The sequence below is a fragment of the Manacus candei genome, unplaced genomic scaffold (assembly GCF_025592945.1).
Source record: "Manacus candei isolate 608988 ecotype Guabito, Panama unplaced genomic scaffold, ASM2559294v1 h1tg000052l, whole genome shotgun sequence".
Lineage (NCBI taxonomy): Eukaryota > Metazoa > Chordata > Aves > Passeriformes > Pipridae > Manacus > Manacus candei.
The window spans coordinates 1,981,444-2,006,021 of NW_026138100.1; the positions used below are offsets into that span (position 1 = coordinate 1,981,444).

The 24,578-nt window shown below is 39.8% G+C and overlaps 1 protein-coding gene across 4 annotated transcripts in view; it reads right to left on the reverse strand.

Annotated features, from left to right (window-relative positions):
• ZDHHC14 (zinc finger DHHC-type palmitoyltransferase 14) overlaps positions 1-14,334 on the reverse strand; it is a 105,529-nt gene extending 91,195 nt beyond the window's left edge. For 2 of the 4 annotated variants that reach the window (XM_051801576.1, XM_051801574.1), the window contains exon 1: positions 12,300-14,334. In XM_051801576.1, coding sequence (XP_051657536.1) covers positions 12,300-12,550 — 251 coding nt within the window. In that variant the 5' untranslated portion in view covers positions 12,551-14,334. The remainder of the gene's footprint in view (positions 1-12,299) is intronic. The other 2 variants (XM_051801577.1, XM_051801575.1) reach the window with 1 other exon arrangement.
• Between the last annotated feature and the right edge of the window lie 10,244 nt (positions 14,335-24,578).

Consider the following 24,578-nt stretch of genomic DNA (forward strand, 5'->3'; position numbering starts at 1 on the left):
CTTTCAGAGGCTAGCATTAAAAACAATGCACAGTGCAGCCTGATCCTAAAAGGATCTGGGATTCATTACATTAGGAAAAAAAAACAACCATATTTTACTCTGAAGATGAATACTTGCAGCAGTGATGAAAAGTCTCAAAGCCTCCACAGCTCAAGGTAAAGAAAGCCGTCTGAGCTTTCCCTCTTGTAAAAGAAGAATGATTACCCTTTCAAGGTCTTACATTGAATTAGATTAATCTCTGTTAGATTTCAGTCCACAACTTCTTTCCTGTCTTCTGCTCCATAGACAATCCCTTCTGCTCTAATTAGCTTTAGGTGTCTTATTTAACAAAATCATTTTAAAGGCCATTTTTTTAATTGCACTGTGAATAGAGGCATACACTCCAACTGCTTCTTGCATGCAGGCTGTTCAGACTTCCATTAACTGCTTTATGGTTCTTCCTTCATTCTTCTAAGCTGAAAGTTTCAACGTTTACAAAAGCAAACAAACAAGCAAAACAAAAAACCCCCACCCAAGTAGGCAGCTGAATGGGACTCTGGAGAAACAGGCAATTTCCCTGTGTTGTTTGCTATCTCAGCTGAAGCACAGAAGAAATAGCAAGGATCGACAATACTCCTTTCCTGGTTCAGTTTAGCATATTTTGAGCCAACTCAGCTGTTTTTGTACAAACTAAGTTGAAGAGGCATTCATGCAGCTTTCCATAGGCTCTGCTATCAAATGCAATACAATGTGTTCCCCATATCCAGACTCCAGAGCCAATGCAGACTACAGAAGAAACGATGCAGGAAGAAAAACTGCTTTGGTTACTGCCCCGTGTTGTGTTACAGAACTGTGCGTAGTGTGTTTTTTAAAAAAAAAATAATAAAATCCCTAACACAAATTACTATAGAGCATTTAATAATGTGCTATTTGAAAGATGTTGCAGTTCAAGTTCTGCAAACTACCATCCAGTTACTTCGAAATAAAGTATGGTTAAGAAGTCAGAACTCTGAAAATTATAATTAAGCAACTAAGATGTTCTGTTCGCATCCTCACAGATGCCAAACAGACCCAAGACTTTATAACAAGTTTCCTCAGGTTGAGCTATGGTTTCAAATCACAGCTAAGATGATCTAACAATCTACTCCCTCTCACTTCCTCCCTTGCACTAGTACTAACATTTTTCTGAACTTTTAGGGATCCAGCTCAGTGGTCTAAAGCAGCAGAAAGTTTTTCTTTGTGTGGGCAGAAGGGAAGGATAAGCTCTATGCAGGAAGGGAACTCCCTGAAGTAGCTCACCATTGGGTGGGGAAAACAGCAGAGCCAGACAAAAGAAGTGACACATGAGGCCTGGGAGAAGGGAAGAGGTGGGTCCATCCTTTTCAGCAGCCTACAACCAGATTCATCTTGCTGCAGTGGAGAATGCTAAACAGAAAGTAAACTGGGATGCTCCTATGAAATTATCTGACATTTTGTTTGAATTCTTAAGCAGAATCTCAACCCCTGCCCTCTCAGAAAAAACAGGCAGATCTACAGGCATGAAGATCACTCTAAAAAACAGTGCTTTGAATATGTGGTATGGGAAAATCCTCCCTTCAGCTTCCACCAGCCTCGGAAAACCTTAGCAGTGATCAATGCTATGAGACATACACATACGTTTTGCTGAAATAAAATACACTGCTTCATTTAAGATTTCTTTGCTTATAATTTTATTTCCAATTATTAACCCAGAAACGGACATCTGCCTTACTGGAATTATTTACACATTCTATCTTTTTTAAGCAAATCACCATTTAAAGCGAGTTTGGATTAATCTGACATATCTAGGGTGTTTTCTCTTCCCTAAAGATAACTAATCCAGCTTTAGCAGCTTTTCAGACAAGCCATTTCATCTTTTATGTCTAGAGTCCAGAAGCTGGAACACACTACAATTTAAGGTACAGGAGTTGGCCTGAAGCTGGTATTGTCAAGGCAGGCTCAAAGAAAAACCTGAATCTGCAGGATCCAAACTTTTTTACCTGACTCAAGCACTAGAAGACAGAGACCATGATTTTATATATCTTTACAATGCAGATCGCAGGAAAAAAATGGTACTCTCATCCTTTATGACTACAGAAAGGGGAAAACTAAGTCTTTGAACTTCACCTTTACTGTCTCCCCATTCCTTCTACAGCAACAGTGCTCTTAGTCTATTAAGGTGAAGAAATGGCTAGGAACAGTAAATAGAAGGTAAGAAAAGTTCAAAAAGTTAAGCAAGACAGACAAACTGATGAATACACAACAGTGCTGGAACAACTGCATACAGAGAATTCTTCTGTATGAAGTGAATTATATTTAAACTTAATTCCGTTATTTACATGACAAGAAAAGACAATACTAGCTATAATTCAGCAAAACCCAGATGAATAGTAAAGGGCAAAGCTTGGTGAGGAACAGCATGTAAATGAAAGAAACCAGGAAAAGAACCTCCAAAGAGTCTTGGAAAGTGCACTTTAAATGGAGAAAGCTACATTCAAAGGTGAGAAAATAGGAGGGACAGAAAGAACAGCTGCATCTATTTCACTTGCAATTTTTAAGTTCTGTTAGACTTTAGGTTCATATCCTAAGACTAGATAAAACTGAAGTTTTCTTGAGGTATGCATGTGATAAATGGGTCATCAAAACAAGATCAAAATTATCTTGCTAGATACACCTTTTGCTGTCTTCTGGTAAGTTCTCAGATGTTCAGGTAACATAGAAAAGCTAAGGCAGGATGGGACCTCAGAAAACTGTATCCAAATCAAAGCAGAGTCAGCTAGAGGAGACTGCTCAGGTCTACATCTGGTTGGTTTTCACTGTGCCCATAATCTCTCTGGGCAACCTGTGCCAGTGTTCAATCATCCTCATGTCAAAAAAACCCAAACCAAAACAAATAGACAAGCGGACTAAAAAAAAAAAAAAAAAAGCCAACAAAAAACCCACCAAAAACCAACCCACTCTTTTTTCTTCTGTTTTAATTCTTTTTGTGTCCTGTTTTTGAGCACCACTGAGAAGGGTCCAGGGCTCTTTTTTTTTCCCATTTCCCCTCTCCAGTCAAGAACTTACTTTAATAAGATTCCCCCATGAGCTTTCTCTTCTCCAGACTAATTCACTGAGGCAAATCAATATGCTCTTTACACAGTGCACTCCAATCTTTGGTATCACACCATGCAACACAAGTCATGTTGAATGATAAAAGTATCTTAAAAATGGTATTTTTTTTCCCTATGTAGAAGCACTATGAGTTTCAGGTCTAAGGAAACCACGCTCACAAGAAGCAAGTTTATTACAGAGTTGCAATGCTGATTAGAGAGAAGTCACTGCTATTCTAGCTTTTACTTTTCTTCTTAGTGCTTTTAACCGCTCTGCATAGTTCCTAATTAGGAACAATTATAACTCTTTCACATACTAACTGAATATTAGAAAACCCTTTTTGTCAATAAAAGTGCTTACTAAGGAACATACATAGATGGGCCATGAAAATCCACACCATGTGCACAAACAAGCATGCCAGCAAAATTTAAGTACAGGTTGGTCTGACACTCACTTCTCTGCCCTGAATCATGGCATTTGTAACCAGTGGGATATCTCACAAGTGTAATGGACAAGCAAGACCAGGACTGCAATTTTCTGGTCAGCTCAAAACATATAGACAGCTCAAAAAAAGAGAGTACACAAAATTTATCACAATCAGAAAAATTTTGTATTGGTACTCCTTCTAAAGGGGGAGGGAGAGGGGAAGCTTCCAATTCCTGATAATGTTTTAAATCTACATTCATAATTTGAAGTAATATACTGAGTGTTTATGCTAAAATACTATCAAATTCTAGTATATCTGTTCCTTGCTCTTAAGAACTGATATATATTGATTATATGTACAAGAAACATATTCTAAACCCAAATTTATTTCATATATTCACTCAATGCAGCCAATGTAAAAATGTCATCTTGCACTTAAAATATAACATGAAATTCACACCCTCAGATTTTAGGTACATCAACTTCTGAGTTCAGGTTCTCAGTTTTCAATTTGATTCTCAGTATTCTATTCAATCTGTTTTGTAATTTTAATTTTTTTTTTAAATAAGGGTAAATTTTAAAGAAGCAGCTGAACTGACTGCATATTCACCACAACAAATGCATGCTGCCAGTATTTATTGCAGTAAGCAACTTAAGGGGACAGCAGGAGTAGGAAAACAAAACAAAACCAGCTGTGATCTCATTAGCCAAGCTCATTATATAAGACCTAATTAGCCACCATTCCACAGTAATGTGAATAAACCCTATGGACACTGATGAAAAGGGGGTACAGGTGCTGAATAATCATATAGCACTGCAGCACACTGTCAACTTAGTAGCTGAAGTTCTAGAATATATTTGGGTAAGAGCTCCACTAATGCACACTGTAGAAAGCCCATGGTCAGGCTTTGCAAATGCAAAGCCCTCTTTGCTTACTAATTGCAGTACGAACAGGAGTTCAAATATGAACATGTAAAACAGGGCAGGGGACAGAGCGTGTGTTACATGAAACAAACTTCAAAACACTTCAGTCTCCTTCCATAAGCATGTTTTATGTTAGTATTATTTTATACTTCTGCAACATGAGAAATATGAACAGAATTTTATTTTGGGCTATAACACATAGGCTTAATCTTGATTTCTCAATTTGTCTCCTCTTTTAATTTATAAAAAGTTTATCCACTCCTGTATTAAGTTCTTAAAAAAAAAAAAAAAAAAGGCCTGTAATTATATACTTCAGGCGATACATCAGTTTTGTCACATGAAAGATGAACAGCACTGTCATGTACAAATATTTACTGGCAGTCTGGACGTCAAGTCAGCTACTACAGCCTCACTTAGAAGAATCACCAATCAGGATAATAAAAACTTCCTACATAAAGTTGTTTAACTTTTTAAGTAATTTTTAAAAAATGTTTCAGTATTTTAAGCCAGTGTTGCGGGTTTTTTGTGGGTTTTTTTGGACTAGGATTTTGAAATAACAATGCAGCTTAGAAAGTTATTCTCAGCTTTCTCCTCTTCTGCAATAATTTTCACTTCTCATTACTAGTTCATGTTTGAACATTATAGCCAACAGTTTGGTGCTGCACCAGAGTGGAGAGACCATTTCCATTAGAAACTTACTTGTTAAAAGTGAATTTATATATTTAATATCCAGCTCAAATTTCAGCATTTCAATTTCTACTGAATCTACAAATAAGCCCAGATACTTTTTAATAAAATATTTTTTCTGAAAAAAAAAAATAAATATTAAGAGAACGGTTTGGTTCAAGTTCTGCACAGACTAATATTTTCTCTTTTCCTTCTAAAGGAAGATAATTTCTCAGTTATCCAGATCCACTGATATACTTTGTTTTGTATGAAATGCCATTTACAAAATAATAATGCAGCACAGCTATGACAGAAAATAAATCATGTAGCAAAAATGGTATTTTTTGCATAATTAGTCCAATTTTAAACATAAGTGAAAAGAATACTTTACATGAACCTGTACGTATAATATGATTCCTGAGAAACTAACTTGAGAAAACACCTGAAAAAGACCATCTTTCCTCTAAAGACCGTACAAAAATTTCCACAGGGTTGATATGAGAAGACTTCCAGTGATGGCCACATGACAATACCAGTCTTTCAAGAAGAACTTATACAAATTTCAATAGTGTAAATCTATTTAACATGACTCTCCTAACACCAGTCTCTCCAGAAGATACATTTTATACCTTTGGCACACATCCATTCAGATAAAGGGACAACAGTACCTACTCAGGGAAGAACAAAATAAAATAGGCATACTATGAAGATTATATCAGCAAAAGAAAGCTCAAACTTTTGAGTGATAAATTAAAATAAATTTTATCAAACAACTGTTACAAAATTACAAGTCTAGCCTCACATTCTAGAGACTCAAGATGTACAAAAGTATCATCCATCAGCATTTGTAAATATTTGAAGATATTTATATAGGTAAGAACAACTAAATTATTGAAATTACCTTTTTTCCCCACTCTGGACAGAATACCAAATATTCCAGGTGAGAATTTACACCTATCTGCAATTATGATGAGCCTAAAAACCATCCCCCAGCCAGCTGTGATGGAATTTCCCCTCTTTCTGCAACGGGTCAGGGTGACATCCGGCAAAGATCATCACAAGTGTTCACATTTCACTCTCAAGATGTACGTGTTGATGGTCCAAAGCTACAGCTACACAGTGATTTTCCCAAGGTCCTAAAAGAACATATCTGAGAAGCCAACATCCCTTCTTATACCACTGTAGTCCCTATTTTCATTGCCCTGCACATCCACAAAGAAAACATGAAAATATAAGTAAAACAAGAACAAAAACTATGTTCAAAACTTCTCTCCTCAGTGAAACAGTAGATAAAGACCATCAACTAAGCTGAATAGAAAAAAAAATTCCCAACCAACAAAAAACCCTCAAACACCCTCAGAAAGAAAGAAAAAAAAGCTGTTTAACATTTATTTTGGAAAAGCAGCTAGTGTTACAAAAACGTAAAAAGTTTCTGTGGTTTCAGGGGAACTAAAGAAGGTATGACTTCTAAACCTTGAGAGGTTATCCTTCTGTTACCCTCACAGAATTTTACCCTGAAAAATGAAGCATTTATCATTATCCATTTCCGCATAAATAGACCTAGCCTTGAAAAGTAGAGATGCATAACCTCATATCAAATGTTGGTCATTTTTGGATGAAAGAATTTCAATTTATATCATATAATTAATTGAAAGCAGGTTTACAAGTTTAAACTGATATACCTGCTCAGTGAGGTACTACTTTAAGGTCTGGTAGTACAAAACCAGGGAAAAACTTTAGCAGACATAGTTGCACAGATCACCAGGAAACTTAAAGATTAAGCAAACTCTTTTGTGGCCAAGGAAAGAAAAGTCCCTTGTCAAGGAAAAAAGTGTTAGATATACTTTGTATGTGAGAGATATTTGACTCTGATAGATAACATTTTCAGGGCAATTAAGTGCAAAGAATAAACACCACCTGGTTTGAATGCATGTCATCCCTTAGAAATATGTCATATCATTTGGTATAACTATATAAATTCAATACAAAAAGTGAACCCATAAGATTAGACTTAACCTGTTCCATGTCTTTTTCACTAACTTATCAGAGATGTGTAATATGGCAAAATGAGAAACAAATATTGCTCCAGTTCAGTTTTGATGACAGGGTTTTTTAAAAAAACACTTACTCAACACTGCATTCACCTATGTCACTATGCACAATTAGGTAGCTACTGCCTTCCAAATAAAAAAGGATGCAGTCCTCTTGTTGAAAAATAATTTTAGTTTATATACCATGATTTTTGCTTTAAAATCCATTTTGACAACTTCAGTGGGAAATGCCCTGTGAGTTTATAGCAGCCTTTAACAGCTGAAGTCAGATTGGTAGCACTTCCTTCTAAGGAACTCTTAGTTTAAGGACATTGCAACCAAAAGACGCAAGTAACCTACTTGACTTAAGAACAGACAAAGAAAGATAAAGACGGTTATTACATGAAGACCATTCTACCTACTTGGAATACAAACCTCACACTAAGAATCCAGCTCTTGCAAGAGCAGAAAACACTTGCCATAAGATGATGATGATTATTGATACCACAGTGAAAATGCTCAGCTTGCTGACATCAGTGTTTACACATAGAGGTTTGTCACAGTGAGCAGCAAGTTACACCACTTTGCCATAGAAGTTCAATATTGAACAATCTACATGGCATCAGTGTGACTCATCAATGTCCTCCACTCACACTGGTTTTCAAAGTGGGAGGCATGGAGTAGGTTGCCAGCAACTGTAAGAGTGGATAGAAATCAATGGCTTGTACACACATAGACACATAAACAGTCTCAGTTTAAATAATTTTCCAGCATCCATCTTGTGCAAAGACAATGGAATTACACAAATGCTCACCAAAAAAAAAAAAAATAATCAAGGGTTAATTAGCTCAAAACAAACAAACTAAAAACCCCTCCAGTTTGTTGAATCAGTGCAAGCCTCAAATGGTATCAGAAGTGATAGGGCTCTGACTCATGTTTACAGAGAAAAAAGCTGCACTGCTTCAGCCCTTCCAGCTTCCTACCATCTGCTTCAACCTTCTCCCAGAGCCACTCACCCTGCAAATGAGTTGACAGAAGAAAATATGACTGTGCCTGAGTCAATTCAGTTCAGCTGGCATCTTCACTTAAAACCACGTTTTATGGGAAGTTTATTTTGCCTGCCTGAACTGAAGCGGCTCAGGTGCAGACATGTTCCCTCCTGCTACCTGCCCAGTAAGGTCCAAGAGGGAAGGGAGCTGGCACACAGGGGCTACTCACAGTAGCAACATACCCAAACTTGTCTTCCACCGCTCTGGAACTCATGAACTTGTGCATCCACACAAGATTTGCCACTTAACAATATGCACATTTAAAAAATCCTACTGTGTTAAATGTCATTCACCCTCCATTTTGCTTTCCTGAAACCCGCAAAATCAGTACCCCAAATGACCACAGGTATAAAGGATTCTTTTCTGAGTATGTATACCTAGCTGAATAAGTGCAGTAAGTATGAAGTGAGTTAGTTCTGCCTCCATTGCACAAATAAAGGACTTTACATATATGTAAATACAGTGGCTGAACTGGCTAGGTACAGCAGCAGATCTGCCCTTCAGTTACAGATGCTATCTTTGCTCTGGGGAAAGGAATTTGTTTTCTGAGCTTTCCATGCAGCTATCTTGATAAGTGAGCACTGAATACTTTAGAAAAATACGCATGTGTGTGTAATAGGGGAAGGCAAAGGAAAAAAAGAAAATGAAACACAACACCGAATTTACAAGAAAAAAAAGAACAGCTAAATACCACATGATTAGAGTTAGGAAAAAGTTTCAAGGTAAAATAATATACTGAAATTTTAAAGACAAATTCAGTAATTTGTGGTGTCTCAACTTGAGCAATTTGAAACAGGCATAATTTTTAAGGACAACTCAAGCACAGCATCCCCCTTAGGACCCAAAAGTGCTTGTAATCATTCATGTTACATTTAATAGACAAGTTGCAGAAATAAAACTGCTTGTTATTTGCATACTTTTCCTTTGGAAGGGGAGGGAGACAGGAATTATAAATATTTTACCTGCTTGAAAGCTCATGGTTTGTTGCTTTTCTTTTAAGCAAATCCTAGCTTATCTCTTTGAAAATTAAAAAGAACAGTGAAATGATAAAAGGAAGAAGTGGTGATGTACTTGGAGTATACAAGAGATAAAAGTCAAAAGAGAGAAAGGAACAAAACCAATTGAAAGCAAGAGCTGGAAAAAGTAGGCAGAAAAAAGCACAGAAGCACCAATATGAAGAAACAAAGATTACAAAGGCACGGTTCAGTGTCAAAAGCTGTCCAGGTCAAAATGTGTGACATATGTTTGTTTTTGGAGACCTAAGATTTGTTGATTTGGAGAAATGTATTTCTCCCCTGAAGAGTATTCCAAAGTACATGAGATAAAGCTCTGGATGAGTGGATGTCAACAGTAAAATAAAAGGAATGGGGGGGAAAATCACGTTGGAGAAACAAATGAAGCCAAAGGATAAGGGACAACTGTTTATGTTAGCATGATGTTTTCAAGGAATTAGCTCTCCGGGAATAATCTCTTTCCTACTTCCCCTTTTCACTGTGTGCAACCAGGGAATGACCAGGACCATGAGTACCTATTTTCCAGTTTCCAAAACCAAAAGGAACAAAATAATTAATTACAATAAAAAAAAAAACCAAACAAAACAAACAATTCCAAGAACATACAGGGTATCTTCCTCTTCAATGACAGTTGGACCTTACAGTTCAGACACATAAGGCACATGCCCATTTCAAAACCACTTTGTTCCACATGTACACAAAGAACTGAAAGACATTTCTGTCATATTCAATAAATAGCTGGTTAATGAGAAGCATCATAACCAAATAAGCCAGTAATGGCAATGACACTTAACAACTCAGGATGTTATCAACTGATCAATAAATAGTAACTTCACAGTACTAGGAATAACGCAATTAGAAACTGCTTCAAAGTAACACTCTTTAACAAAAACTCCCCTCTTTTTCTAACATTGACAATCTTCTGCAGTTGCAACATCACTAACTTACTGAACACTGTTCTCATAGTCTTTAGGTTTGGGTTTTAATTAGCCTTCAGAGGATGAGTAATAATTTTTCAATGCAAGTGCTTTCTAAAGACCAAAATCTACCTTATAATTATAAAAAATAAAATACCATTGCCACCCTCTACTTTGATTTTCCTTAAAAGGAGAGTGCAAGTGATACAAGAATGACTCAAGACCGGTACATAGGAGAATTTCTACAGTTATATTATATAAAGCCCAAGATTCTTCCCCGCTTCAAGACTGCCAGTTAGAATAAGCACCAACTATGAAAATGCTGTAGCTTGACTAAAAATGTTGTCAATCACATATGGTTACACTGCAAATACTCTCAAAGACCTGACAGAAGTTGCAGAATTCAACTCCGGTAGAGCACGTAACTCCCAGTAGTAATGAAATCAGAAGGTGATGAACAGCCAGCCGCTCATCCTGCTTTAGCAGTTCTGAATCATGCAGCTGCAGAGAAAATTTCTCTCTGAAGGATCAAAGTGTTAAAACGTACAAATGAACTGTAAATAGTGGTTTGATAAATCAGTTTTACAATCGTGACCATAAAACATTACAGTTTCGATCCTACATTTACACTTCCATTCAAAGGCTGTTCTGAAGATGACGAGACTGCACACAGATGCAAGTGTCAGCCCACACAGAAAAGCTTTACAAAACTAGGCAAACAGAATACAGTAGCACCCAGTCCTGATGCAATACTGTCAGGTTACACCTTTAATACCCGTTCAAAACCAGGAAAGTAAACACTCTTGCACTGTAGATACCAGAACTGACTGTGTTATTTCAGCTACTCACATGATATTCAAGCTTCATAACGTCTGCAGAAGATTTACAATTAATAAATCCCTCTAAAGTAATCTGAAGCCCACTAATGACAACTCATCTGCTGAGCTCACATATGCATTTAGCCACTGGTTACCTGCCCAGCATTTTTACCTTCTTTACTGCTACCAGTGTTGTTAAGATGATCTGCATTTAACAGGTACAATTTTGGGTTTGTTAATGTCACTATCTTCTTGCTTGAAGACACCAAGTAATGAATGACCTTTGTTTCTCAATATCACTTAGCAAAGCAAACATAATTCCTGTAGGCAGCACTGAGCCTCAGTTATAAATAATAGCTCCTATTCCAGAAAAAAAGTAATGTGAAGATTTTTTTCCCTGCCACAAATCAAACTACAATAATTTAAAACAGGTAAAGTAGCACTAACCCTTTAAAAATAATTCAATTATTGTTATATAAAGTGTTTTAGAAGTATAAACATCTTTGTACTTGGTGCTTAAATAAAAATAAGTAAATAAAAGTCAAACTGTATTGCTCATATCAAGTGCCTAATTCTTTATTGCCATATGTAGTTAATTTAACCACTCCAACATAAGTGCAAAAATCAGTATATCTGATTTGCTGTCACTGTATGTTCACTTTACATAGATGAAAAGGACTCTTGAAAATTCAGAGCAACAGAGAAAACAGCCCTAGAAGGACAACACAAGCACGCTTAAAAAAAAATACAAACCAAACCAAAGCAAACATAGCTTAAACTAAAACCAAACTCATATACAAGCTATCATCACAAACAGAAACTAATGCTGTTACCTAGCGGTGGAATGCTAGGTACATGCAAAATTGTATGACTCTTTACTTTTTTTCTCCTCACTTGGAATTCTCATCTACAAGCTATTAAGCAACATCAAGAGAACAAAAACAGGCCTAATTAATAAACTAATGAAAGATACCTTTTTTCTTGCATTCAGTTCTGTGACAAAAGGTCAGTATTTTTGCACCTGCCAGTTTTGATTCTCAGAGTAATTAACACACAAGAAGCTACATCGTTTCCTGGCCATCCCAAACCTGTTGTTTTACACTCCTCATGCAACATCAGCAAGAGCTTTTATACCTTCAATGTTAATCCTCAAACATTAGTTTTTCACAGAGTACGATAACCCAAACTGTATTATGCACTCCTCAGCATCTTATCAGATCACATTTTCAATTATACAAACCTGTATTAGGTGAATTCAGTCAGCATTCTCTATGACACCTAAATAAAAATGTTTATTTTGCTTTCAGTCAGAAAATAAATAACTAGAAGAGAAGAAGGAAGATATGAAGACTTTAACATCACTTACTCAAATGCAAAGAAGAGTCCACTGGTGACCAAGATGAGAACAAGAGTCAGGTAGAAAACTCCAGTCTGTCGAGCCATCATGATCCTCCCATTGCAGAAGAATTTGTTTCTTCCAGGAAAAACCTCCCATTTTCTCTTGGGAACTGATTTCTTTTTCTTATGGGGAGACTCCATGGGAGACGAAGAACTGTGTGTGCTGATCTGACTGTATTCACAGTCTTTCATGGGCCCACTACCACCTCCAGGAGTCATCAAGAAAGAGTAAAATGTGGGGAGAACCCCACCAAAAATATATACAATATATATATGTGCAAATATTCTTGTGACCAAGACAGCCCTCTCCACGAGCCCCAGTTAATAAAAAATGCAAATAAAATGATGAAAAGTCTGCTACCAGACTAGCAAGAGGTGTATAATGCAAACACCAGTTAACTCTTCAGAAACCAAAGCTGTCATACCAGAAACGCTTGAGAGGGATCCTTCCTTCCTCCACCAGTTACAAAACAACCATGTAGGACAATCCTTTTCAAAACAACTTATCACAAAACAAAGAGGGAAAAAAGCAATTATAAAGCAATTAGGCTCCAAAAAATTAGTCTTTTTTTTTCAAGTTTATTTTCAAATGGGAGGATTTTTTTATCCTTCCCACGCACACCCTGAGAGCTCTCTCCGAGGGTCAGAAGGTTGGTCAAGGCAAGGTTTAGCAATCGAGTCTATCATTCATAGAGATCTGTTATAATCCTCCTTTGCGCAGCAGATTTCACTGCTAAAAATGACCATTCCTAAGATGTTCCCTCGAGAGATACGCGTAACAAATCATTAAGGAGGAGAAGACAAAAAAAAAACAAAAAACAAACACTCAAGTAAGGAACCAGGCTGCAACTCCAGCTCCGAGGAACACTTCAAGCTCTCCTCCTCCTGAAGCCGCAGTCCAGCGGGAAGCGGCCGCCGCTCCGCGCAGACCCGGGGGCGCAGGGCTCCCCTGTCACTACTCCATAGGAAGGGATTCTCCCGAGCCCGCGGCAGCCCGGGGCAGGGCCAGTCGCCGACAGACACCAGCGCCTCGGGAGCAGGTCCTCCTCATCCTCCCTCCCCGCCGCCGCCGCGCTGCTCAATCTGCGCCTCCCCCTACACAACAGGTCCCCGCCGCCGCCTCATGCTGCCCAGCGCCTCGGCCCCGCGGCAGTGAGGTTGGGAGGCAGGGGACAGGGAGCCTTCGCCGCCGGTGGGAGATCTCCACCAAGACTTCTCGCTCCCCGCACCATCCTCCCCGCCCGGCTCAGCGCCGCCGCGGGCCCTCGCACCCCGCCCCGCCGCAGGCTCTCGCCCACGGCCCGCGGCGGTGCTGGGGCCCCCCCCGCATCCCGCCCCCTCCCCCGGCGCGCAGGAGCGGCTCCCGCCGGCGTCCCTGGCTCCGCTGGGCTTTGGCCCCGCAGCGAGGTGAGAAAAACGCCCGGCCTCCCCCTCCGCGAACCAGAGAGCGGCGACTTTCTCTCCACCTTTCTTTAGGAGCCTCTATCCAGGTTTCCCCCCAGCAGCCAGACCCAGAAGCAGCAGCTGCCACCACCTCTTCATTTTCAGGGGGAGGCGGTAACCACCGCAGCGCCGGCCGCCCGCCCGCGGGAGGAGCCGGTGAGGGACGGGACCACACAGGCGCGCACCCTCCGCCGCCCCCGCCGGCCGCTCGGTCACTCAGTCGCTTCCCGGCGAAAGGGCAGCAGGTCCCCGGCACCAGCCGACCCGGCCCGGCCCCCTCTCCCCGGCCACTGGAGCGCGGCGATAGCGCTAACTTCTCTCCATCGCCGCCCCCCCAGGCAGCCGCCCGCCGGGCAGCGGGTGCCTGCGCTGGAGCTCCGTTTCTGCCGCCGCCTCCCGCTCAGCCCTCGCCGCCCCCGCCCCACGCTCCGCCGAGCCGCAAGCGGTGTGTGCCGCCAGCCCCGGGCGGCGGCGGCCCGATCCTGCCCCGCTCTCGCTGCCGAGGGCAGGCGACTCCCGCAGCCGGGTCCCGCGGACGACCGCTGGGCACGGAGAGGCCCCACCCACGCGGCCCGACCTAGCGGGACCAGCCCCCGCCCCGTGCGGGCTCAGACACGGCACTCAGGAACACACCCCTCTACCCGCCGGGAGTTGTAGTTTCTCTCAGTTGTAGTTTCGCAGCCGGAGGCGGGACGGCGTCGAGCGGGACTACAAGCCCCAGCATGCTTTGCGAGCCGTCCCGGTGGGGCGGGGCGGGGCCACCCCGCCAGCTGTCGGAGGGTGGTGCCTCCGCCCGGGCTGGCCGTGTCCCGGGCCTCAAACGGCCCCGCACGGCCCGGGCGGCCACGCTTGCACCCCCGCCCTCCTCCGCCCTCCCCCGCGACCGGGGGTCATGTCCAGGCTTGTGTTTCAGTCAGGCCGGAGGGCTGGGGCTGGAACCCGCCGCTTCCGCGCGCTTCGGGTCCCCTGCGTAGCCAGAGGTCCCGCCCACCCGAAGTGCGCGCTTGCACCGCTGCTGGGCCAGCGGGCGGCTGTCCCCCCTGTCGCTCGTGAGTGCCAGTGTTTCGCTGTGCCATCCACATGCTCCATTATGCTATGCTGCTGGAAGACCAAGGCTCGTCCAACGACGCTGACATGTTCGTACAGACCCTCGCTCTCTCCTGACTTCACGTCCCAGAAGGTACTGCACATCCCAGAAAGGGACGAGCCATGAAGGAAAAGCCTTTCCACAAATGCAGTCCTGCACTTAGCCCTTCTCACACTAGCACTGGTGGCAGGAGTGCCTGCAGAAAGGCCAGGGAGGCTTCCCACAGCTAAGGCAGAACCAGTCTCAAAGCTGCTTGATGTTGTTTCTGCCTGGTATGTTCTTCGTGTGCATCCAAAGAAGAGCTATGAAGCTGGTGAAGAGTCTGGAGCATAAGTCTTAGAAGCAGCTGAGGAAGCTGGGGGTGTTTGGCCTGGAGAAAAGGAGGCTCAGGGGAGATCTTAGAACTCCCTACAACTAGCTGTAAGGAGGGTGTAGCCAGGTAGAGGTTGGTCTGTTCTCCTAAATAACAAGAAGTAGAACAAAGGAGATGTCTTGAAGTTGTGCTAGGGAAGCTTTAGATTGCATATTAGGAAAAATTTCTTCACTGAAAGGGTAGTCAGGCGCTGGAACAGGCTGCCCAGGGAAGTGGTGGAGTCACCATCTCTGGAGGTATTTAAAAGACGTGGATGTGTTTTAGTGGCGGATTTGGCACTTACAGGTTTACAGTGAATTCTATGATCTTAAAAGTCTTTTCCAACCTAAGTGATTCTATAATTTTATGATCTGCTAGAGATAAGTGGGCACGCACAGTGCTAAAAGACTTTCATTTTAACACATCTTTTAAAGTTTTGCAACTTACTAGCAGAGCTGTGTAAACTACAGAGACTGGACTAGTCTGGGATATGCGGTAGGAATCAACACAGTTCAGAAAATTCAAAAGCACACTGAACAAACTTCTGTAGAAAGCTGAGATAAAAAGTTGATTTGAACCAGCCTGCATCTCTCATGGTTGAATGTTGTCCTAGGAGAGACAGCAAAAACACCATGTGAGGATGCAGATAAGTGCTCGTACATAGGCAATGTGTTTTCTGTTTTCATAATTCTGTTTTGAATTTTGGAATATTTATCTCTTTAATTTAATAAAACAAGCTAATTTTTTATCCATAAACAGTGTGTGATAACAAAAGAACCATGGAACAGATTGACCAGCACTAGATAACTTCCCTGTTCTAGGAGGAAATTACTTTGGTAACCAAATTACATGGAGTAGCCTGGTAGACACTCTTGGTGATTATATGATCCATTATATTGATACACAAAAATAATTTTGAAATGTTAATGACACATGGGAAAAATATGGAGGGGTGTCTCCCTCTGAAAGGTGTAAAGGAGTAGTCCTATGGCAGCAGGATATAAAAACAGTTTCTGATATCATCTCTCATGCAAATGCATTGGAATCCTTTTTGCACACATGTTGCCGCCTTATTCCTTTCCACCTCCACCTCCTGTTATAGTGCCTGTTGTCGACAGTTTGCCTGCTATCTTATAACTTGGGTATCACAGCATTTTTTATTCTTTGAAATGGTCTTTATAAACAGCTAATAATTTTTCTTCCTTAATGAATACGGCATCTATGTATGCCAGCAGAAGGCTGCTGACAGAATCTTTTTTATTCACTGACAAGCACTTCTAGTCTTCCTCAGGTTTTTATTAGCATATTGCTGGAGATCTGTCTTCGGTGCTTTGACAATATTAATGACTGTGTCATGTCAAATGGCACTATTCTCTCCTGAGATTATGGAATATTTTAGACATTCACAAATAGAGCGAACGGTTTATGCAAAAATGTCATTGTTGGCTTATCTTCACAGGTACACTCAGGCTAATTTCAGAAACACTCTTCAAAAGCAAAACACTTGTAAACAATATCAGCACCTCATTCAAGCCGCTGTCTCATGCCACAATCTTTCCCTTGGGTTTTAACATATTATATAATTGAGAAGTGAACTTCAGGCATATTAACTGAGAAATACATAAGGAAATTTGAGGAGTGCATGGAAAAATAATTCTAAAAGTCAAACTCAGAGAACAAACACACTTTCATTTTCAGTAATGAGTCTACTTTGATTCTAACAGGATTGTCCAGTGCCACACATTGTACTTTTCACATGATAGCCTGTTCTAGTCCCTAAACATTACTAGTATTGCATTGGAATTTCAAGTATTATTCGTATCCTTTTGCAAACATTACAAACACACTATCAACACCTATTTGAAGTTTTTTTCAAAACAATTCAAAAACTCCCCTATAAAAAGGACTTTAGACAGCTAATATTTCACACAATTTAGCATTATTCTTGAAAGCATTTATTATTGTTTATTCACAATAATGAATATTGGTTTGAGGCGCTGAATAGTTTAAATCTTACAGTAGGTAGGACAAATATTCTCTTCATAAAACTTTGTCGGATCATGTGTTATGGTATGTACTCTTCTGATTTCTTATTTTTGACTCAGGTTGATCTCATGCAATAGATGAATATGATGCAGCAATATTACTTGGCTTAAAAAAAAATCTATGACAAACTATCTTTTTGTTAGGCAAATGCTAATGAAAGAACTGTTGCCACTAAAAATTGCTGTTTCTTACCCTGTCTGCAGTGTGGAGGTATCATAAGGGCAAGTCTTAAAACAACAAGGAAGCTAATTTGCTGTGATGAAATGTCACCTATATAGAACATCTGTTACCATGCTTCATGTCAGAATCTGCTTGAATATGTTGGAAGCAGTATCAAGCAAAGTATTTAAGTGATTAAATAAACACAAACTAGCAAACTCTAGCATTCTATATGTAAGATATCTGTACTTCATGTGTCCAACACTGCTAAATAAAATGCTCTTTGTTTACAATCAAAAAAGGGGGATGAAGTGACAAATATTGAACTGAAAGTTCTTCTAATATTCTTACAGGTGGAAAGAAAGGCACTGCTGTGGACACATTTTCTAGACACATTTTACACATATTTCACTATGAATTTTGAAAAATAAATGAGAAAGAAATCAAACAATAATACCATTGTCATGCAAGACGCTGAAAGTAGCCTTGCACATCCAAACTTGCTGAATGCTATGGTATATAAAACATACCAGTTTAAAATGTCAAGAGTATGTAATGCTGAGAGTTTTCCCAACCAAATATTTTTTCCTTTTTCTGTGCTGTTTTACGTTTCGCTGCCATCATTTTAGTCTTACCAACTGTTCATTTTGTGAAAGTACTTAGTTTCCTTTAAAAAGCTGTTGTGTAAACTAGAAATATTATATTTCATAAGAATTGGCAGGAAGAGAGAGTGAGAATGCACATCATAATCACTCTCTAAGGAATAAAACAAAAAAAAGAGTTTTTCATTACAACAATGTGATTGACTTAAGCAGGTCCAAAAAGCTTTTAAGTATCTCTTAAGTCTTGCTTTCAAAAGACTGAGATGACTAGTCATTTATTGTACAGCTTTCTAACAAAGTGTAACATATATTACTTCTCTGCAGTAGGTGAGTTAAGCAGACAAGATGAGGTAAGAAAGCTTTTTCATGGTAAATTCTAGAGACCAAATTAATTTTGTATTTACATTTATCCACTGCATGTTAAAACCATATCTCTTGATCGAGGTGGCTTTCTTTTTCTTCTGTTTTGAAGCATTAGAAACACAATTGTTTATAATTTAAAAATCTGAAATGGCTTAATCATATAGAGTCTGGAATATTTTGGTAGTTTTTCGACTTCTAACTTTGGCCTCTTATCATATAACTTCATTGCTTTGGATAGAAATCAGAATCTATGGATATTTTAATTTATTCCAGCAGAATAAAGTGAGAATTCTTCTTAAAAATGCAATTCAAATCCAGAAATTTTCAGAATTGGCCATGCTTTCCTGATCAATGGCTGATTCCAAACATGAAGGGAGACTGCCTCAAAGTCTTACAATTTAAACTGAAAAAATAAAGATGAGCATTGTGCAATATTATCAGTGTGGTATTGTAAGCCTATGGAACATTTTGTCTTGCTCTAATTTGAGTGAAGGAAAGAAAAAAAGTCTTTGATTCTGGGAAGCTGACACAGAACATGAGCCAGCCAAATGAAAGGACCGGGAAACTACAGTTATATGAGGAAAAAACCTCAAATTTTCCAGTGTTACCAGTCACATTGAAAGTTCCCTCACTAGAGCCAGGAAATAATTTTCTGCAGTTCTACATCATGTATTGGTAGAGTACACTGCACGAACAGTGGAGTGAATTACAGTTTGTTTGATGCTTTGCTTCCCTGTGAAGAACCTTGCATTGATCATTGCTTGATGCAGAACAGCATAATTTAATTGGTCAGTACTATACAGAGATTTCTGTATACTTTAATTCTCGATTAATATCATTCATACAGCTTTATCTTAATCTCCCTTCATCAAAACAGTTGTTTTTCTTCCGTGAGCTTCCTCTTTAAAACCAGTTTGTTTTTTTTTTTCCTAAGAATACGTACAGGAAATGAACTTAGCACTTCAGAGAAATAAACATGATCATGGGTCATACCTCTCTGTACTCTTCACCACACATCTCTTTCCAATTTCTAGGTGTTTTCATGCCTAAACTCCTCACTGTTGAGCCAGGTCTCATTCTTTGCAAATAATGAGGTCTCATTCTGTACAAATTGCAGGTCTCATTCTATACAAATAATATTAAAATGAGTGTCTGTGTGAGCAGTGGATGGAACAAGCTGGATTTTCTTTCCCCATCACAACCACCTGGCTTTCCCCCATAGTCTGCATTGACTCTCTCCATGTGACAAGAGAATCCCATACTGTGGCTAACTGGGGGACCAGATGGCTGCCACTGCATGACCAAAAGTGAACTGACATAAGATGGGTGAGTGGCTGAGCAGAGCTCGCAGCTCACAAGCACCAAGGGAAGAAGGCCTCTCTCTCCACATTTCCTTGCTCCTAAACTAGCAGTGAAGTGTGCCAGTTAGCCTGTCCTCTCCTCAGATCCTTCCACCCTCTCCCTTGCAGTCTCACCACTGCTTATTGGATGTTTTGCAGAGCTTGGTACAAAAATATTAGCAGAAATAGAAAACTATTCCCTTTTTTTTTTTTTTGCCAAGTTCATTTTCTGCCACTTTATCATGCTGAAATGACTCAGCAAAGGAAAGGACATGACAAAGCATGACAAAGGACTACTACAAGGGAGGGGCAGGAACACACTGCCCAGGGAAAGGGAAGTGAAAGAAGAAAGAGCTTTACTCTTTATAAATATACATTATATAAACTTAAATATCTATAAAATAAAGGGGCAGAGAATAGGACTGTATGCAGCAGTTAGATTGGTCTAAGCTGACACTGAACTTCAGGCTCAACCAGATGTGCTCATGGAGGCATCCCATAGGATTCAAGAGCTGGCAAAAAGTGAGAGAACAGAACATGCAGCTTAAAGAAGAGAAGGAAGGGAAAGCAGGACCTTTGTGTCTGGTAACGGTGGCCTATTGGATAACCCATCTCATTATGACTTGCTCAGGATGGTAATACATAATGCCCAAGTACTTCACAAAGCATTGGCATCAATTTGTCTTTCATTGATTTTCTGGAAACTTCTAAAAAAATATAATTAAACTTGAAGCTTGTACTCTCCCATTCAGCTGAGCAAATTCCAAATTCTTCTCTGGGGAGAGAAGAAAGTCGGAATGACAATTTAAGCAATTGCCTAAGTTTGTTCCCATAGGAAACAAAACAAAAAATAATAAAATACACATCTACAAAGGGTCATGTAATTAAAGGGATGCTGTCAATTGCAATTATTTTAATTAATCAATTAACATAGTAAAAATGTTTTGAGATAGTGTTCTTTAACCAATAGCTCCTGTGTAAAAGAATATCTCTTTTAGAGGTGTTTCTTTTTTTTCTTCCTGTTTCCTACTTGAGGCTAGGGAAGGGACTGTACACCTGGCTGACAAAACAATAACTGCAAGTATGCTCCAGTTTATCTTACATACAAACGTTTTTGCCCCCATGTGTATTTCCTGGCTGCCTCTTCCTTCTCTTCTCTGCTGCTGCAGCAAACACCCACTCACTGTACTGTTGGAAAGTAGGAACTTGTGCTTTGCTGTAGAGTGCAAGAAAGTGATTCCATCAAGCTCATGCGGGAGCACAACACTCATTTTAAGAAAAGCCTTCTTAATAATTATAGTTGTGGGCTGTTTCACTGTTTTGGACTATGCACTTTGAGCATTTACAGGAAAACCATCCATTGCTGTCAGTGGAATGCATCCATGATGTGTGCTTATATGGATTAATACAAAATACACAATAGTTTTCCTAGGGGAATCAGGCAATTAGAGACTTCTGTCAATCCCAGAGGGGGGCTATCTACACCATTAAACACTTAACTAGGCCATATCAAAATGGAGCTAACTGCTTTTGAAAATCTCTTTAATGCTTCACTGTCACATTCACCATCATTAACGGGGAAGATTTAGTATATATCATTGCTTTTTTCTTGTTCTTTTCTTTTCCTACCTTTAACTTGGTTCTGTGTCTCTTCTAGACCTGCCCTTCCTCACGGCATACACTTTCTTTCAGCAAACAGCAATGTTGGCCTTGGATTTCACACTCACCCCTCTTTCCCACCTTCCTACCATAAAACACTGAGCAAAAAGAATAAGAGAGAACAGGTCATTTTACACCTCTCAGAGCTATTGTTTTCAGGACAATAAGACAGGAGTGCTGTTCAGGGGTGCAACACTGCAAGGACTGAATTAATTTCAAATTTGGAAAGCCTGGGTTCCTTCCCTTCCCCCCTAGCAAACAGAATAAAAAAAATAGTTCATTTGCTTGGTAATTTATACTTTGTGGAATCTGAATATTCAATGAGCTCTGTATACAAAGGATTAGATATGACTCATGAATCATATGGCTGACAACACTGTGGTAGAGAAAGGAAGTCTGACAATCAACAGAAATGTGATACTTATCATACACAAATGTGGTCAGAGGCATCAAAAACCAAAAGCATTTTTTCTGCTATTTTTTAAATTTATTTACTATCATTATTATTATGATATTTCTGTGAACACTTAAATGGATGGGCTTTGTTCTGCTCAGAAGCGTGTGCCCAACTAGGTATGTGTTTCTGGCACCAGAGTTTTAGCAATTACTTTTGCTACTAGTTGATGCATCATCTTGTGATGGAAATGTGGTTTTCACTTAATATATGCATATTTCATATTGCAGTCAACACAATGGTTCACTTTTAAGCATTCTCAGAAGTTTTTCTTCTTCAAATATGTCCAGATGGATCTCATAACACATATTTCTATTTTTTCCTATAAGATTATTAGCATATTTCTATTTTTTCCTATAAGATTATTAGCCTTAATTATTTTAATATTTTAATATTTAATAATTATTCTAAAAAACATTCAAGAACGTCTTATAAGAAAAGGTATAGGGTTATTTGTATGGTTAAGAGAAGATTTTTGCCAAGGTTCTGAGAGTGACTTGGAAATACTTTAGAACATATGCTTTTTACACCAGAATAGGAGAATGAGTTTATAAATCTGATTTTTTGTAGAGTTAGTTTATACTAACCTACTAGCATTCATATAAATTAATTCTGATGAGCAAATGGCAGCCTGGAGTATAATCACGTCTTAAACCAATAAAACCGTAACCAGCAAATCCAGGAAAACTATTCAGAATTCCAAAGAAAATTATTATGCAATAAATAATATGCAAAGATTAGTCTCGGAGGCATTCTGAATTGGTATGTTTTATTTGATTAAAAGGAGTGTAGGTACAGAATACCAGCAGGAACAAAATAGGAAAAAAAGTTCCTAGAGAAATGAGATATGGATAACAGGTTAAGTTGCCCAGAGAAGTCATGGACGCCCCATCCCCGTAGGCGTTCAAGGTCAGGTTGGATGAGGCATTGAGCAACCTGAGAGGTGTCCCTGCCCATGGCAGGAGGGTTGGAACTAGATGATCTCTAAGATGCCTTCAAATCGAAACCATTCTGTGATTCTAACAATTTCAACTCAGACTTGATATAAATGTAACCAAAACATTTACGAGTAACCAGAGTTCCTCCAAGTGTGAGATCCATGTATTCATTTGTACCACAGGTGCGTGTAAGCAGACATCGGAGAAACATTTTCACCTTGACTCTAGCAGAGCATACTCAGCCTGCCTTCTCTTCAGCTCAGAGGACATGAGGTGGACTGTCATAATTCAGTTGTCTCTCAGCCACACAGCCCCAAGTGACCAGTAACATCAGATGGAAAGAGGGAAGGGAGGGAACACTTGTGTGAATATCTGAGCTTGATGAACTTCAGTTTTTAGTAAGTTTTAACTTTGAGATACAAACAGAAATATTTACATGCAAAAATTTATGAATTGAGGTTATGTGCATAAGAATGAAGTCTCCAAACACCCATGCGAAGTCTGAGTCCTTCATGCAAACAGCATCAGCCCTGGATGCCTGAGAGTTGGTGAATACTTGGTAAAGTTTATGGCTGAAGCTTCAAGTGGCTGCTCAGAGCTGAGGTGTAGGGGCAGAGGACATCAAGAGGGGAAAAGTCTGACACTTACTGCCTATGGGAGAAACTGCAGGTGGATTTTTAGGGACACCTTACTCAGAAGGAACATCTTGTAAGGGGAAATGATCTGTAAAACCTGGCATTTTTTCCACTTCTGAAGATAACTGCAATGAAGCAGTTTTCTTCCACAAAGAAATTCTAACAAAAAGCAAATTACTTGTGGCATGAAGGGGCAGCTCATGGGGATTTATGAGAACCCAATTTAACTTTCCTTTTTTTGTGATTCTCGTCCAGGCCATCTGGTGCAGACTAGCTTTTGGCACACAGGTCAAAGCTAGGGCTTTCCTAGCAGGCTAGCTTCATCTTTTCTTCACACTCACAGAAGCATATTTTAGTGCAAAATCCATCCCACGCTTTATCTGCATACCACAGCCCTGCCTGTCATGCATTATGCACAACACTCAGCAATTGTCTGCTCTAACCACAACAGCTAACCACAGCATGTTGCTCAGAATACGCCTAGCACACATCTGTAACCTTTGTGTAGCCTACACTACAAACATACTCCACCCACTGTTATTTTGCTTGCTGTGCCTGCCACTGTACCTCCTCCTTGTGCAACAACTTAAAAAATCGTGACAGCATCTCAGGCCTCTGCTGAGCCTGCCAGGGCTAGGTAAGCCACTAGATGTCACACCCCAATACCTTGCAGGAATTTCTAGACTTATATAAAATAGATTTATTTTTTTTCTCTAAGGACCATTTTGGGTTTTTTTGCAATAACCAACACTTCATATCTTAAAGAGGTTTTGCATCTTGGAGATTTAACATTCCCTGTGGCACCATGTTATGGTCTGTATTTGGAACAAGCAGCAGATAATCAAAAACTCAATATGAGATGCCTGTCTCAGAGTTAGCACCTGCCATTCATCACTAACTAGCATTCTGGACATATTTAGGAGGCATCTAGTACAGATGAGCTTCAGCAAATCCAAGGTGGGTCTGTTTACAGTCAAGATCTTCAAAGCCATTCTCCACAGGCTATATCCCCACATAATCTTCAGCAACACTGAAATATTGATAGCTCTTTGCCCAGTGTGGACTCTCCCATTGCAGGAAAAAAAAAGACAAGATTCACATTCCCACAGGATGTGGCTATGTAGTTCTTACAACTACACTTAAGAGAAAAATATCAGTCATTGTCAATT